Source organism: Ranitomeya variabilis, chromosome 2, assembly GCF_051348905.1.
Source record: "Ranitomeya variabilis isolate aRanVar5 chromosome 2, aRanVar5.hap1, whole genome shotgun sequence".
Taxonomy (NCBI): domain Eukaryota; kingdom Metazoa; phylum Chordata; class Amphibia; order Anura; family Dendrobatidae; genus Ranitomeya; species Ranitomeya variabilis.
Genome location: NC_135233.1, coordinates 882973565 through 882988728, shown reverse-complemented (window position 1 = coordinate 882988728; position 15164 = coordinate 882973565). Strand labels below are relative to the sequence as shown.

The 15164-nt window shown below is 53.4% G+C and overlaps 1 protein-coding gene across 2 annotated transcripts in view; it reads left to right on the top strand.

The window, feature by feature from the left end:
* Nucleotides 1-3807: 3807 nt before the first annotated feature.
* XXYLT1 (xyloside xylosyltransferase 1) overlaps nucleotides 3808-15164 on the top strand; it is a 241780-nt gene continuing 230423 nt past the window's right edge. Inside the window, exon 1 of one of the 2 annotated variants that reach the window (XM_077290362.1) lies at nucleotides 3808-4362. In XM_077290362.1, coding sequence (XP_077146477.1) covers nucleotides 3931-4362 — 432 coding nt within the window. In that variant the 5' untranslated portion in view covers nucleotides 3808-3930. Of the gene's footprint in view, nucleotides 4363-4984; nucleotides 5014-15164 lie in introns of those variants that run through there. The other variant, XM_077290363.1, reaches the window with a different exon arrangement.

Below are 15164 nucleotides of genomic sequence, written 5' to 3'. Positions count from 1 at the left end.
AGGGGCCCATATACTCTGGTGTCACTGACATACAACTGACAGGGGCCCATATACTCTGGTGTCACTGATATACACCTGACAGGGGCCCATATACTCTGGTGTCACTGCTATATACCTGACAGGGGCCCATATACTCTGGTGCCACTGATATACACCTGACAGGGGCCCATATACTCTGGTGTCACTGATATACACCTGACAGGGGCCCATATACTCTGGTGTCACTGATATACACCTGACAGGGGCCCATATACTCTGGTGTCACTGATATATACCTGACGGGCCCATATACTCTGGTGCCACTGATATACACCTGACAGGGGCCCATATACTCTGGTGTCACTGATATACACCTGACAGGGGCCTATATACTCTGGTGTCACTGATATATACCTGACGGGCCCATATACTCTGGTGCCACTGATATACACCTGACAGGGGCCCATATACTCTGGTGTCACTGATATACACCTGACAGGGGCCCATATACTCTGGTGTCACTGATATACACCTGACAGGGGCCCATATACTCTGGTGTCACTGATATACACCTGACAGGGGCCCATATACTCTGGTGTCACTGATATATACCTGACAGGGGCCCATATACTCTGGTGTTACTGATATACACCTGACAGGTGCCCATATACTCTGGTGTCACTGATATACACCTGACAGGTGCCCATATACTCTGGTGTCACTGATATACGCCTGACAGGGGCCCATATATTCTGGTGTCACTGATATACACCTGACAGGGGCCCATATACTCTGGTGTCACTGATATACACCTGACAGGTGCCCATATACTCTGGTGTCACTGATATACGCCTGACAGGGGCCCATATACTCTGGTGTCACTGATATACACCTGACAGGGGCCCATATACTCTGGTGTCACTGATATATGCCTGACAGGGGCCCATATAATCTGGTGTCACTGATATACACCTGACAGGGGCCCATATACTCTGGTGTCACTGATATACACCTGACAGGTGCCCATATACTCTGGTGTCACTGATATACACCTGACAGGTGCCCATATACTCTGGTGTCACTGATATACACCTGACAGGTGCCCATATACTCTGGTGTCACTGATATACACCTCACAGGGGCCCATATACTCTGGTGTCACTGATGTACACCTGACAGGGGCCCATATACTCTGGTGTCACTGATATACACCTGACAGGGGCCCATATACTCTGGTGTCACTGATATACACCTGACAGGGGCCCATATACTCTGGTGTCACTGATATACACACGACAGGTGCCCATATACTCTGGTGTCACTGATATACACCTGACAGGGGCCCATATACTCTGGTGTCACTGATATATGCCTGGCAGGGGCCCATATACTCTGGTGTCACTGATATACACACGACAGGGGCCCATATACTCTGGTGTCACTGATATATACCTGACGGGCCCATATAATCTGGTGTCACTGATATACACCTGACAGGGACCCATATACTCTGGTGTCACTGATATACACCTGACAGGGGCCCATATAATCTGGTGTCACTGATATACACCTGACAGGGGCCCATATACTCTGGTGTCACTGATATATGCCTGACAGGGGCCCATATAATCTGGTGTCACTGATATACACACGACAGGGGCCCATATACTCTGGTGTCACTGATATATGCCTGACAGGTGCCCATATACTCTGGTGTCACTGATATACACCTGACAGGGGCCATATACTCTGGTGTCACTGATATACACCTGACAGGGGCCATATACTCTGGTGTCACTGATATACACCTGACAGGGGCCCATATACTCTGGTGTCACTGATATATGCCTGACAGGGGCCATATACTCTGGTGTCACTGATATACACCTGACAGGGGCCCATATACTCTGGTGTCACTGATATACACCTGACAGGGGCCCATATACTCTGGTGTCACTGATATACACCTGACAGGTGCCCATATACTCTGGTGTCACTGATATACACCTGACAGGTGCCCATATACTCTGGTGTCACTGATATACACCTGACAGGGGCCCATATACTCTGGTGTCACTGATATACACCTCACAGGGGCCCATATACTCTGGTGTCACTGATGTACACCTGACAGGGGCCCATATACTCTGGTGTCACTGATATACACCTGACAGGGGCCCATATACTCTGGTGTCACTGATATACTCCTGACAGGGCCCATATACTCTGGTGTCACTGATATACACCTGACAGGGGCCCATATACTCTGGTGTCACTGATATACACCTGACAGGGGCCCATATACTCTGGTGTCACTGATATACGCCTGACAGGGGCCCATATACTCTGGTGTCACTGATATACACCTGACAGGGCCCATATACTCTGGTGTCACTGATATACACCTGACAGGGCCCATATACTCTGGTGTCACTGATATACGCCTGACAGGGGCCCATATACTCTGGTGTCACTGATATACACCTCACAGGGGCCCATATACTCTGGTGTCACTGATGTACACCTGACAGGGGCCCATATACTCTGGTGTCACTGATATACACCTGACAGGGCCCATATACTCTGGTGTCACTGATATACACCTGACAGGGCCCATATACTCTGGTGTCACTGATATACACCTGACAGGGGCCCATATACTCTGGTGTCACTGATATACACCTGGCAGGGGCCATATACTCTGGTGTCACTGATATACACCTGACAGGGGCCCATATACTCTGGTGTCACTGATATATGCCTGACAGGGGCCCATATAATCTGGTGTCACTGATATACACCTGACAGGGGCCATATACTCTGGTGTCACTGATATACACCTGACAGGGGCCCATATACTCTGGTGTCACTGATATACACCTGACAGGGGCCCATATACTCTGGTGTCACTGATATACACCTGACAGGGGCCCATATACTCTGGTGTCACTGATATACACCTTACAGGGGCCCATATACTCTGGTGTCACTGATATACACCTGACAGGGGCCCATATACTCTGGTGTCACTGATATACACCTGACAGGGGCCATATACTCTGGTGTCACTGATATACACCTGACAGGGGCCCATATACTCTGGTGTCACTGATATACACCTGACAGGGGCCCATATACTCTGGTGTCACTGATATACACCTGACAGGGGCCCATATACTCTGGTGTCACTGATATACACCTGACAGGGGCCCATATACTCTGGTGTCACTGATATACACCTGACAGGGGCCCATATACTCTGGTGTCACTGATATACACCTGACAGGGGCCCATATACTCTGGTGTCACTGATATACACCTGACAGGGGCCCATATACTCTGGTGTCACTGATATACACCTGACAGGGGCCATATACTCTGGTGTCACTGATATACACCTGACAGGGGCCCATATACTCTGGTGTCACTGATATACACCTGACAGGGGCCCATATACTCTGGTGTCACTGATATACACCTGACAGGGGCCATATACTCTGGTATCACTGATATACACCTGGCAGGGGCCATATACTCTGGTGTCACTGATATACACCTGACAGGGGCCCATATACTCTGGTGTCACTGATGTATACACCTGACAGGGGCCCATATACTCTGGTGCCATACATCCTAGGCTCAGCCGTGTTGTGAGTGATATGGATCTGGCCCTACAGACGAAGCGCCACAACCTCTCGGTTTGTGTCTCACTCAAACTCATCACTGTGCTGTGCAGCCAATCCCAGCAACTGCCTGACAAACTAACCAATGAAATGAGCTAGATCCAGCAGGAAGCTGGCGTCCTCTGCGCTGATTGGCTGCCAGCGTGTTGCCTGCTGATCGCCCAGCCCTTCCAGCATGGCTTCCCCCTGTTGCCCGGCGGCGCTGCTGGGTAGCTGTGTGTGAAGACGCTGGTGTGCAGTGGGATGAGTGACGGGCAGCGTCGTTACTATGAGGTCCTACCAGGCTGTGCTGCTGCTGCTCGCCGCCCTGGCAGTGTTTGCCTTCTATTACCTGGGCTCTGGGAGGGAGAATTTCTCCAGCGCCACTCGGAGGATGAAGGAGAACAGCGCAGTGCACAGCGCCGACCCAGAGCTGCTGCTGCCGGCGTCTTCTGCGGAACTGAAGCTCAGTGAGGGGAAGAGTAAGAACCTGGAGAGCCGCGGGGTGCAGGACTACCACCTGCTCGTCATGTTCACCAAGGTGGACAGGAGCCCGGGGCTCAGGGACAAGTTCCAGGCGGCGCTGCGCTCCTTGGTCCGATACGGCAAGTTCGAGAGCAGCGAGGTGCTCAGCCTGCACTTCATAGCGGACGAGTCAAGTAAAGAGATCGGCAAAGGTGTCCTCCGGGACCTGCTGCAGGAGGCCAGCTTCAAGTATAAGGTGGGTGCCCATTACTGCAGGGGGCAGCTTCAAGTATAAGGTGGGTGCCCATTACTGCTGGGAGGCCAGCTTCAAGTATAAGGTGGGTGCCCATTACTGCTGGGAGGCCAGCTTCAAGTATAAGGTGGGTTCCCATTACTGCAGGAGGCCAGCTTCAAGTATAAGGTGGGTGCCCATTACTGCAGGGGGCAGCTTCAAGTATAAGGTGGGTGCCCATTACTGCAGGAGGCCAGCTTCAAGTATAAGGTGGGTGCCCATTACTGCAGGGGGCAGCTTCAAGTATAAGGTGGGTGCCCATTACTGCAGGAAGCCAGCTTCAAGTATAAGGTGGGTGCCCATTACTGCAGGGGGCAGCTTCAAGTATTAGGTGGGTGCCCATTACTGTAGGAGGCCAGCTTCAAGTATAAGGTGAGTGCCCATTACTGCAGGAGGCAGCTTCAAGTATAAGGTGGGTGCCCATTACTGCAGGAGGCCAGCTTCATGTATAAGGTGGGTGCCCATTACTGCAGGGGGCAGCTTCAAGTATAAGGTGGGTGCCCATTACTGCAGGAAGCCAGCTTCAAGTATAAGGTGGGTGCCCATTACTGCAGGGGGCAGCTTCAAGTATTAGGTGGGTGCCCATTACTGTAGGAGGCCAGCTTCAAGTATAAGGTGAGTGCCCATTACTGCAGGAGGCAGCTTCAAGTATAAGGTGGGTGCCCATTACTGCAGGAGGCCAGCTTCAAGTATAAGGTGGGTGCCCATTACTGCAGGAGGCCAGCTCCAAGTATAAGGTGGGTGCCCATTACTGCAGGAGGCCAGCTTCAAGTATAAGGTGGGTGCCCATTACTGCAGGAGGCCAGCTTCAAGTATAAGGTGGGTGCCCATTACTGCAGGGGGCAGCTTCAAGTATAAGGTGGGTGCCCATTACTGCAGGGGGCCAGCTCCAAGTATAAGGTGGGTGCCCATTACTGCAGGGGGCAGCTCCAAGTATAAGGTGGGTGCCCATTACTGCAGGAGGCAGCTTCAAGTATAAGGTGGGTGCCCATTACTGCAGGGGGCAGCTTCAAGTATAAGGTGGGTGCCCATTACTGCAGGGGGCCAGCTTCAAGTATAAGGTGGGTGCCCATTACTGCAGGGGGCAGCTTCAAGTATAAGGTGGGTGCCCATTACTGCAGGGGGCAGCTTCAAGTATAAGGTGGGTGCCCATTACTGCAGGAGGCCAGCTTCATGTATAAGGTGGGTTCCCATTACTGCAGGAGGCCAGCTTCAAGTATAAGGTGGGTGCCCATTACTGCAGGGGGCCAGCTTCAAGTATAAGGTGGGTGCCCATTACTGCAGGGGGCCAGCTTCAAGTATAAGGTGGGTGCCCATTACTGCAGGAAGCCAGCTTCAAGTATAAGGTGGGTGCCCATTACTGCAGGGGGCAGCTTCAAGTATTAGGTGGGTGCCCATTACTGTAGGAGGCCAGCTTCAAGTATAAGGTGGGTGCCCATTACTGCAGGGGGCAGCTTCAAGTATTAGGTGGGTGCCCATTACTGCAGGAGGCAGCTTCAAGTATAAGGTGGGTGCCCATTACTGCAGGAGGCAGCTTCAAGTATAAGGTGGGTGCCCATTACTGCAGGGGGCAGCTTCAAGTATAAGGTGGGTGCCCATTACTGCAGGAGGCAGCTTCAAGTATAAGGTGGGTGCCCATTACTGCAGGAGGCAGCTTCAAGTATAAGGTGGGTGCCCATTACTGCAGGGGGCAGCTTCAAGTATAAGGTGGGTGCCCATTACTGCAGGGGGCCAGCTTCAAGTATAAGGTGGGTGCATTACTGCAGGGGGCAGCTTCAAGTATAAGGTGGGTGCCCATTACTGCAGGGGGCAGCTTCAAGTATAAGGTGGGTGCCCATTACTGCAGGGGGCCAGCTTCAAGTATAAGGTGGGTGCCCATTACTGCAGGGGGCCAGCTTCAAGTATAAGGTGGGTGCCCATTACTGCAGGGGGCCAGCTTCAAGTATAAGGTGGGTGCCCATTACTGCAGGAGGCCAGCTTCAAGTATAAGGTGGGTGCCCATTACTGTAGGAGGCCAGCTTCAAGTATAAGGTGGGTGCCCATTACTGGAGGAGGCCAGCTTCAAGTATAAGGTGGGTGCCCATTACTGCAGGAGGCCAGCTTCAAGTATAAGGTGGGTGCCCATTACTGCAGGGGGCAGCTTCAAGTATAAGGTGGGTGCCCATTACTGCAGGGGGCAGCTTCAAGTATAAGGTGGGTGCCCATTACTGCAGGGGGCCAGCTTCAAGTATAAGGTGGGTGCCCATTACTGCAGGGGGCCAGCTTCAAGTATAAGGTGGGTGCCCATTACTGCAGGGGGCCAGCTTCAAGTATAAGGTGGGTGCCCATTACTGCAGGAGGCCAGCTTCAAGTATAAGGTGGGTGCCCATTACTGTAGGAGGCCAGCTTCAAGTATAAGGTGGGTGCCCATTACTGCAGGGGGCAGCTTCAAGTATAAGGTGGGTGCCCATTACTGCAGGGGGCAGCTTCAAGTATAAGGTGGGTGCCCATTACTGCAGGGGGCAGCTTCAAGTATAAGGTGGGTGCCCATTACTGCTGGGAGGCCAGCTTCATGTATAAGGTGGGTGCCCATTACTGCAGGAGGCCAGCTTCATGTATAAGGTGGGTTCCCATTACTGCAGGAGGCCAGCTCCAAGTATAAGGTGGGTGCCCATTACTGCAGGAGGCCAGCTTCAAGTATAAGGTGGGTGCCCATTACTGCAGGGGGCAGCTTCAAGTATAAGGTGGGTGCCCATTACTGCTGCAGGAGGCCAGCTTCAAGTATAAGGTGGGTGCCCATTACTGCTGCAGGAGGCCAGCTTCAAGTATAAGGTGGGTGCCCATTACTGCTGCAGGGGGGCAGCTTCAAGTATAAGGTGGGTGCCCATTACTGCTGCAGGGGGGCAGCTTCAAGTATAAGGTGGGTGCCCATTACTGCAGGGGGCCAGCTTCAAGTATAAGGTGGGTGCCCATTACTGCAGGAGGCCAGCTTCAAGTATAAGGTGGGTGCCCATTACTGCAGGAGGCCAGCTTCAAGTATAAGGTGGGTGCCCATTACTGCAGGAGGCCAGCTTCAAGTATAAGGTGGGTGCCCATTACTGCAGGGGGCCAGCTTCAAGTATAAGGTGCGTGCCCATTACTGCAGGGGGCCAGCTTCAAGTATAAGGTGGGTGCCTATTACTGCAGGAGGCCAGCTTCAAGTATAAGGTGGGTGCCTATTACTGCAGGAGGCCAGCTTCAAGTATAAGGTGGGTGCCCATTACTGCAGGGGGCAGCTTCAAGTATAAGGTGGGTGCCCATTACTGCAGGGGCCAGCTTCAAGTATAAGGTGGGTGCCCATTACTGTAGGAGGCCAGCTTCAAGTATAAGGTGGGTGCCCATTACTGTAGGAGGCCAGCTTCAAGTATAAGGTGGGTGCCCATTACTGTAGGAGGCCAGCTTCAAGTATAAGGTGGGTGCCCATTACTGCAGGGGGCAGCTTCAAGTATAAGGTGGGTGCCCATTACTGCAGGAGGCCAGCTTCATGTATAAGGTGGGTGCCCATTACTGCAGGGGACCACGTCCTCGTATAAGGTGGGTGCCCATTACTGCAGGAGGCCAGCTTCAAGTATAAGGTGGGTGCCCATTACTGCAGGAGGCCAGCTTCAAGTATAAGGTGGGTGCCCATTACTGCAGGAGGCCAGCTTCAAGTATAAGGTGGGTGCCCATTGCTGCAGGAGGCCAGCTTCAAGTATAAGGTGGGTGCCCATTACTGCAGGAGGCCAGCTTCAAGTATAAGGTGGGTGCCCATTACTGCAGGGGGCAGCTTCAAGTATAAGGTGGGTGCCCATTACTGCAGGGGGCAGCTTCAAGTATAAGGTGGGTGCCCATTACTGCAGGGGGCAGCTTCAAGTATAAGGTGGGTGCCCATTACTGCAGGAGGCCAGCTTCATGTATAAGGTGGGTGCCCATTACTGCAGGGGACCACGTCCTCGTATAAGGTGGGTGCCCATTACTGCAGGAGGCCAGCTTCAAGTATAAGGTGGGTGCCCATTACTGCAGGAGGCCAGCTTCAAGTATAAGGTGGGTGCCCATTACTGCAGGAGGCCAGCTTCAAGTATAAGGTGGGTGCCCATTACTTCAGGAGGCCAGCTTCAAGTATAAGGTGGGTGCCCATTACTGCAGGGGGCAGCTTCAAGTATAAGGTGGGTGCCCATTACTGCAGGAGGCCAGCTTCATGTATAAGGTGGGTTCCCATTACTGCAGGAGGCCAGCTTCAAGTATAAGGTGGGTGCCCATTACTGCAGGGGGCAGCTTCAAGTATAAGGTGGGTGCCCATTACTGCTGCAGGAGGCCAGCTTCAAGTATAAGGTGGGTGCCCATTACTGCTGCAGGGGGGCAGCTTCAAGTATAAGGTGGGTGCCCATTACTGCAGGGGGGCAGCTTCAAGTATAAGGTGGGTGCCCATTACTGCAGGGGGCCAGCTTCAAGCATAAGGTGGGTGCCCATTACTGCAGGAGGCCAGCTTCAAGTATAAGGTGGGTGCCCATTACTGCAGGAGGCCAGCTTCAAGTATAAGGTGGGTGCCCATTACTGCAGGAGGCCAGCTTCAAGTATAAGGTGGGTGCCCATTACTGCAGGGGGCCAGCTTCAAGTATAAGGTGCGTGCCCATTACTGCAGGGGGCCAGCTTCAAGTATAAGGTGGGTGCCTATTACTGCAGGAGGCCAGCTTCAAGTATAAGGTGGGTGCCCATTACTGCAGGGGGCAGCTTCAAGTATAAGGTGGGTGCCCATTACTGTAGGAGGCCAGCTTCAAGTATAAGGTGGGTGCCCATTACTGTAGGAGGCCAGCTTCAAGTATAAGGTGGGTGCCCATTACTGCAGGGGGCAGCTTCAAGTATAAGGTGGGTGCCCATTACTGCAGGGGGCCAGCTTCAAGTATAAGGTGGGTGCCCATTACTGCAGGAGGCCAGCTTCATGTATAAGGTGGGTGCCCATTACTGCAGGGGACCACGTCCTCGTATAAGGTGGGTGCCCATTACTGCAGGAGGCCAGCTTCAAGTATAAGGTGGGTGCCCATTACTGCAGGAGGCCAGCTTCAAGTATAAGGTGGGTGCCCATTACTGCAGGAGGCCAGCTTCAAGTATAAGGTGGGTGCCCATTGCTGCAGGAGGCCAGCTTCAAGTATAAGGTGGGTGCCCATTACTGCAGGGGGCAGCTTCAAGTATAAGGTGGGTGCCCATTACTGCAGGGGGCAGCTTCAAGTATAAGGTGGGTGCCCATTACTGCAGGAGGCCAGCTTCAAGTATAAGGTGGGTGCCCATTACTGCAGGAGGCCAGCTTCATGTATAAGGTGGGTGCCCATTACTGCAGGGGACCACGTCCTCGTATAAGGTGGGTGCCCATTACTGCAGGAGGCCAGCTTCAAGTATAAGGTGGGTGCCCATTACTGCAGGAGGCCAGCTTCAAGTATAAGGTGGGTGCCCATTACTGCAGGAGGCCAGCTTCAAGTATAAGGTGGGTGCCCATTACTTCAGGAGGCCAGCTTCAAGTATAAGGTGGGTGCCCATTACTGCAGGGGCCAGCTTCAAGTATAAGGTGGGTGCCCAGTACTGCTGGGAGGCCAGCTCCAAGTATCAGGTGGGTGCCCATTACTGCTGGGAGGCCAGCTTCAAGTATAAGGTGGGTGCCCATTACTGCAGGAGGCCAGCTTCAAGTATAAGGTCGGTGCCCATTACTGCAGGAGGCCAGCTTCAAGTATAATGTGGGTGCCCATTACTTCAGGAGGCCAGCTTCAAGTATAAGGTGGGTGCCCATTACTGCAGGGGGCAGCTTCAAGTATAAGGTGGGTGCCCATTACTGCAGGGGGCAGCTTCAAGTATAAGGTGGGTGCCCATTACTGTAGGAGGCCAGCTTCAAGTATAAGGTGGGTGCCCATTACTGCAGGAGGCCAGCTTCAAGTATAAGGTGGGTGCCCATTACTGCAGGGGCCTGCTTCAAGTATCAGGTGGGTGCCCATTACTGCTGGGAGGCCAGCTACACGTATAAGGTGGGTGCCCATTACTGCAGGGGACCACATCCTAGTATAAGGTGAGTGACCAGTATTGCTAGGATCCCAGCTTCAAGAATAAAGTGGGTGCCCATTACTGCAGGGGGTCAACTTCAAGTATAAGGTGGGTGCCCTTTACTGCAGGGGTCCAGCTTCAAGTATAAGGTGGGTGCCCATTACTGCTGGGAGGTCAGCTCCAAGTGTGAGGTGGGTGCCCATTACTGCAGGGGGCAGCTTCCAGTATAAGGTGGGTTCCCATTACTGCTGGGAGACCAGCTTCAAGTATAAGGTGGGTGCCCATTACTTCAGGGGGTCAGCTCCAAGTATAAGGTGGGTGCCCATTACTGCTGGGAGGCCAGCTCCAAGTATAAGGTGGGTGCCAAGTACTGCTGGGACGCCAGCTCCAAGTATGAGGTGGTTGCCCATAACAGCAGGGGGCCAGCTTCTAGTGTAAGGTGGGTGCCCATTACTGCTGCAGGAGGCCAGCTTCAAGTATAAGGTGGGTGCCCATTACTGCTGCAGGAGGCCAGCTTCAAGTATAAGGTGGGTGCCCATTACTGCTGCAGGAGGCCAGCTTCAAGTATAAGGTGGGTGCCCATTACTGCTGCAGGAGGCCAGCTTCAAGTATAAGGTGGGTGCCCTTTACTGCAGGGGTCCAGCTCCAAGTATGAGGTGGGTGCCCATTACTGCTGGGAGGTCAGCTCCAAGTATAAGGTGGGTGCCCATTACTGCTGGGAGGCCAGCTTCAAGTATAAGGTTGGTGCCCATTACTGCTGGGAGGCCAGCTTCAAGTATAAGGTTGGTGCCCATTACTGCTGCAGGAGGCCAGCTTCAAGTATAAGGTGGGTGCCCATTACTGCTGCAGGAGGCCAGCTTCAAGTATAAGGTGGGTGCCCTTTACTGCAGGGGTCCAGCTCCAAGTATGAGGTGGGTGCCCATTACTGCTGGGAGGCCAGCTTCAAGTATAAGGTGGGTGCCCATTACTGTAGGAGGCCAGCTTCAAGTATAAGGTGGGTGCCCATTACTGCAGGGGGCAGCTTCAAGTATAAGGTGGGTGCCCATTACTGCAGGGGGCAGCTTCAAGTATAAGGTGGGTGCCCATTACTGCTGGGAGGCCAGCTTCATGTATAAGGTGGGTGCCCATTACTGCAGGAGGCCAGCTTCATGTATAAGGTGGGTTCCCATTACTGCAGGAGGCCAGCTCTAAGTATAAGGTGGGTGCCCATTACTGCAGGAGGCCAGCTTCAAGTATAAGGTGGGTGCCCATTACTGCAGGGGGCAGCTTCAAGTATAAGGTGGGTGCCCATTACTGCTGCAGGAGGCCAGCTTCAAGTATAAGGTGGGTGCCCATTACTGCTGCAGGAGGCCAGCTTCAAGTATAAGGTGGGTGCCCATTACTGCTGCAGGGGGGCAGCTTCAAGTATAAGGTGGGTGCCCATTACTGCTGCAGGGGGGCAGCTTCAAGTATAAGGTGGGTGCCCATTACTGCAGGGGGCCAGCTTCAAGTATAAGGTGGGTGCCCATTACTGCAGGAGGCCAGCTTCAAGTATAAGGTGGGTGCCCATTACTGCAGGAGGCCAGCTTCAAGTATAAGGTGGGTGCCCATTACTGCAGGAGGCCAGCTTCAAGTATAAGGTGGGTGCCCATTACTGCAGGAGGCCAGCTTCAAGTATAAGGTGGGTGCCCATTACTGCAGGAGGCCAGCTTCAAGTATAAGGTGGGTGCCCATTACTGCAGGAGGCCAGCTTCAAGTATAAGGTGGGTGCCCATTACTGCAGGGGGCCAGCTTCAAGTATAAGGTGCATGCCCATTACTGCAGGGGGCCAGCTTCAAGTATAAGGTGGGTGCCTATTACTGCAGGAGGCCAGCTTCAAGTATAAGGTGGGTGCCTATTACTGCAGGAGGCCAGCTTCAAGTATAAGGTGGGTGCCCATTACTGCAGGGGCCAGCTTCAAGTATAAGGTGGGTGCCCATTACTGTAGGAGGCCAGCTTCAAGTATAAGGTGGGTGCCCATTACTGTAGGAGGCCAGCTTCAAGTATAAGGTGGGTGCCCATTACTGTAGGAGGCCAGCTTCAAGTATAAGGTGGGTGCCCATTACTGCAGGGGGCAGCTTCAAGTATAAGGTGGGTGCCCATTACTGCAGGAGGCCAGCTTCATGTATAAGGTGGGTGCCCATTACTGCAGGGGACCACGTCCTCGTATAAGGTGGGTGCCCATTACTGCAGGAGGCCAGCTTCAAGTATAAGGTGGGTGCCCATTACTGCAGGAGGCCAGCTTCAAGTATAAGGTGGGTGCCCATTACTGCAGGAGGCCAGCTTCAAGTATAAGGTGGGTGCCCATTGCTGCAGGAGGCCAGCTTCAAGTATAAGGTGGGTGCCCATTACTGCAGGGGGCAGCTTCAAGTATAAGGTGGGTGCCCATTACTGCAGGGGGCAGCTTCAAGTATAAGGTGGGTGCCCATTACTGCAGGAGGCCAGCTTCATGTATAAGGTGGGTGCCCATTACTGCAGGGGACCACGTCCTCGTATAAGGTGGGTGCCCATTACTGCAGGAGGCCAGCTTCAAGTATAAGGTGGGTGCCCATTACTGCAGGAGGCCAGCTTCAAGTATAAGGTGGGTGCCCATTACTGCAGGAGGCCAGCTTCAAGTATAAGGTGGGTGCCCATTACTTCAGGAGGCCAGCTTCAAGTATAAGGTGGGTGCCCATTACTGCAGGGGGCAGCTTCAAGTATAAGGTGGGTGCCCATTACTGCAGGAGGCCAGCTTCATGTATAAGGTGGGTTCCCATTACTGCAGGAGGCCAGCTTCAAGTATAAGGTGGGTGCCCATTACTGCAGGGGGCAGCTTCAAGTATAAGGTGGGTGCCCATTACTGCTGCAGGAGGCCAGCTTCAAGTATAAGGTGGGTGCCCATTACTGCTGCAGGGGGGCAGCTTCAAGTATAAGGTGGGTGCCCATTACTGCAGGGGGGCAGCTTCAAGTATAAGGTGGGTGCCCATTACTGCAGGGGGCCAGCTTCAAGCATAAGGTGGGTGCCCATTACTGCAGGAGGCCAGCTTCAAGTATAAGGTGGGTGCCCATTACTGCAGGAGGCCAGCTTCAAGTATAAGGTGGGTGCCCATTACTGCAGGAGGCCAGCTTCAAGTATAAGGTGGGTGCCCATTACTGCAGGGGGCCAGCTTCAAGTATAAGGTGCGTGCCCATTACTGCAGGGGGCCAGCTTCAAGTATAAGGTGGGTGCCTATTACTGCAGGAGGCCAGCTTCAAGTATAAGGTGGGTGCCCATTACTGCAGGGGGCAGCTTCAAGTATAAGGTGGGTGCCCATTACTGTAGGAGGCCAGCTTCAAGTATAAGGTGGGTGCCCATTACTGTAGGAGGCCAGCTTCAAGTATAAGGTGGGTGCCCATTACTGCAGGGGGCAGCTTCAAGTATAAGGTGGGTGCCCATTACTGCAGGGGGCCAGCTTCAAGTATAAGGTGGGTGCCCATTACTGCAGGAGGCCAGCTTCATGTATAAGGTGGGTGCCCATTACTGCAGGGGACCACGTCCTCGTATAAGGTGGGTGCCCATTACTGCAGGAGGCCAGCTTCAAGTATAAGGTGGGTGCCCATTACTGCAGGAGGCCAGCTTCAAGTATAAGGTGGGTGCCCATTACTGCAGGAGGCCAGCTTCAAGTATAAGGTGGGTGCCCATTGCTGCAGGAGGCCAGCTTCAAGTATAAGGTGGGTGCCCATTACTGCAGGGGGCAGCTTCAAGTATAAGGTGGGTGCCCATTACTGCAGGGGGCAGCTTCAAGTATAAGGTGGGTGCCCATTACTGCAGGAGGCCAGCTTCAAGTATAAGGTGGGTGCCCATTACTGCAGGAGGCCAGCTTCATGTATAAGGTGGGTGCCCATTACTGCAGGGGACCACGTCCTCGTATAAGGTGGGTGCCCATTACTGCAGGAGGCCAGCTTCAAGTATAAGGTGGGTGCCCATTACTGCAGGAGGCCAGCTTCAAGTATAAGGTGGGTGCCCATTACTGCAGGAGGCCAGCTTCAAGTATAAGGTGGGTGCCCATTACTTCAGGAGGCCAGCTTCAAGTATAAGGTGGGTGCCCATTACTGCAGGGGCCAGCTTCAAGTATAAGGTGGGTGCCCAGTACTGCTGGGAGGCCAGCTCCAAGTATCAGGTGGGTGCCCATTACTGCTGGGAGGCCAGCTTCAAGTATAAGGTGGGTGCCCATTACTGCAGGAGGCCAGCTTCAAGTATAAGGTCGGTGCCCATTACTGCAGGAGGCCAGCTTCAAGTATAAGGTGGGTGCCCATTACTTCAGGAGGCCAGCTTCAAGTATAAGGTGGGTGCCCATTACTGCAGGGGGCAGCTTCAAGTATAAGGTGGGTGCCCATTACTGCAGGGGGCAGCTTCAAGTATAAGGTGGGTGCCCATTACTGTAGGAGGCCAGCTTCAAGTATAAGGTGGGTGCCCATTACTGCAGGAGGCCAGCTTCAAGTATAAGGTGGGTGCCCATTACTGCAGGGGCCTGCTTCAAGTATCAGGTGGGTGCCCATTACTGCTGGGAGGCCAGCTACACGTATAAGGTGGGTGCCCATTACTGCAGGGGACCACATCCTAGTATAAGGTGAGTGACCAGTATTGCTAGGATCCCAGCTTCAAGAATAAAGTGGGTGCCCATTACTGCAGGGGGTCAACTTCAAGTATAAGGTGGGTGCCCTTTACTGCAGGGGTCCAGCTTCAAGTATAAGGTGGGTGCCCA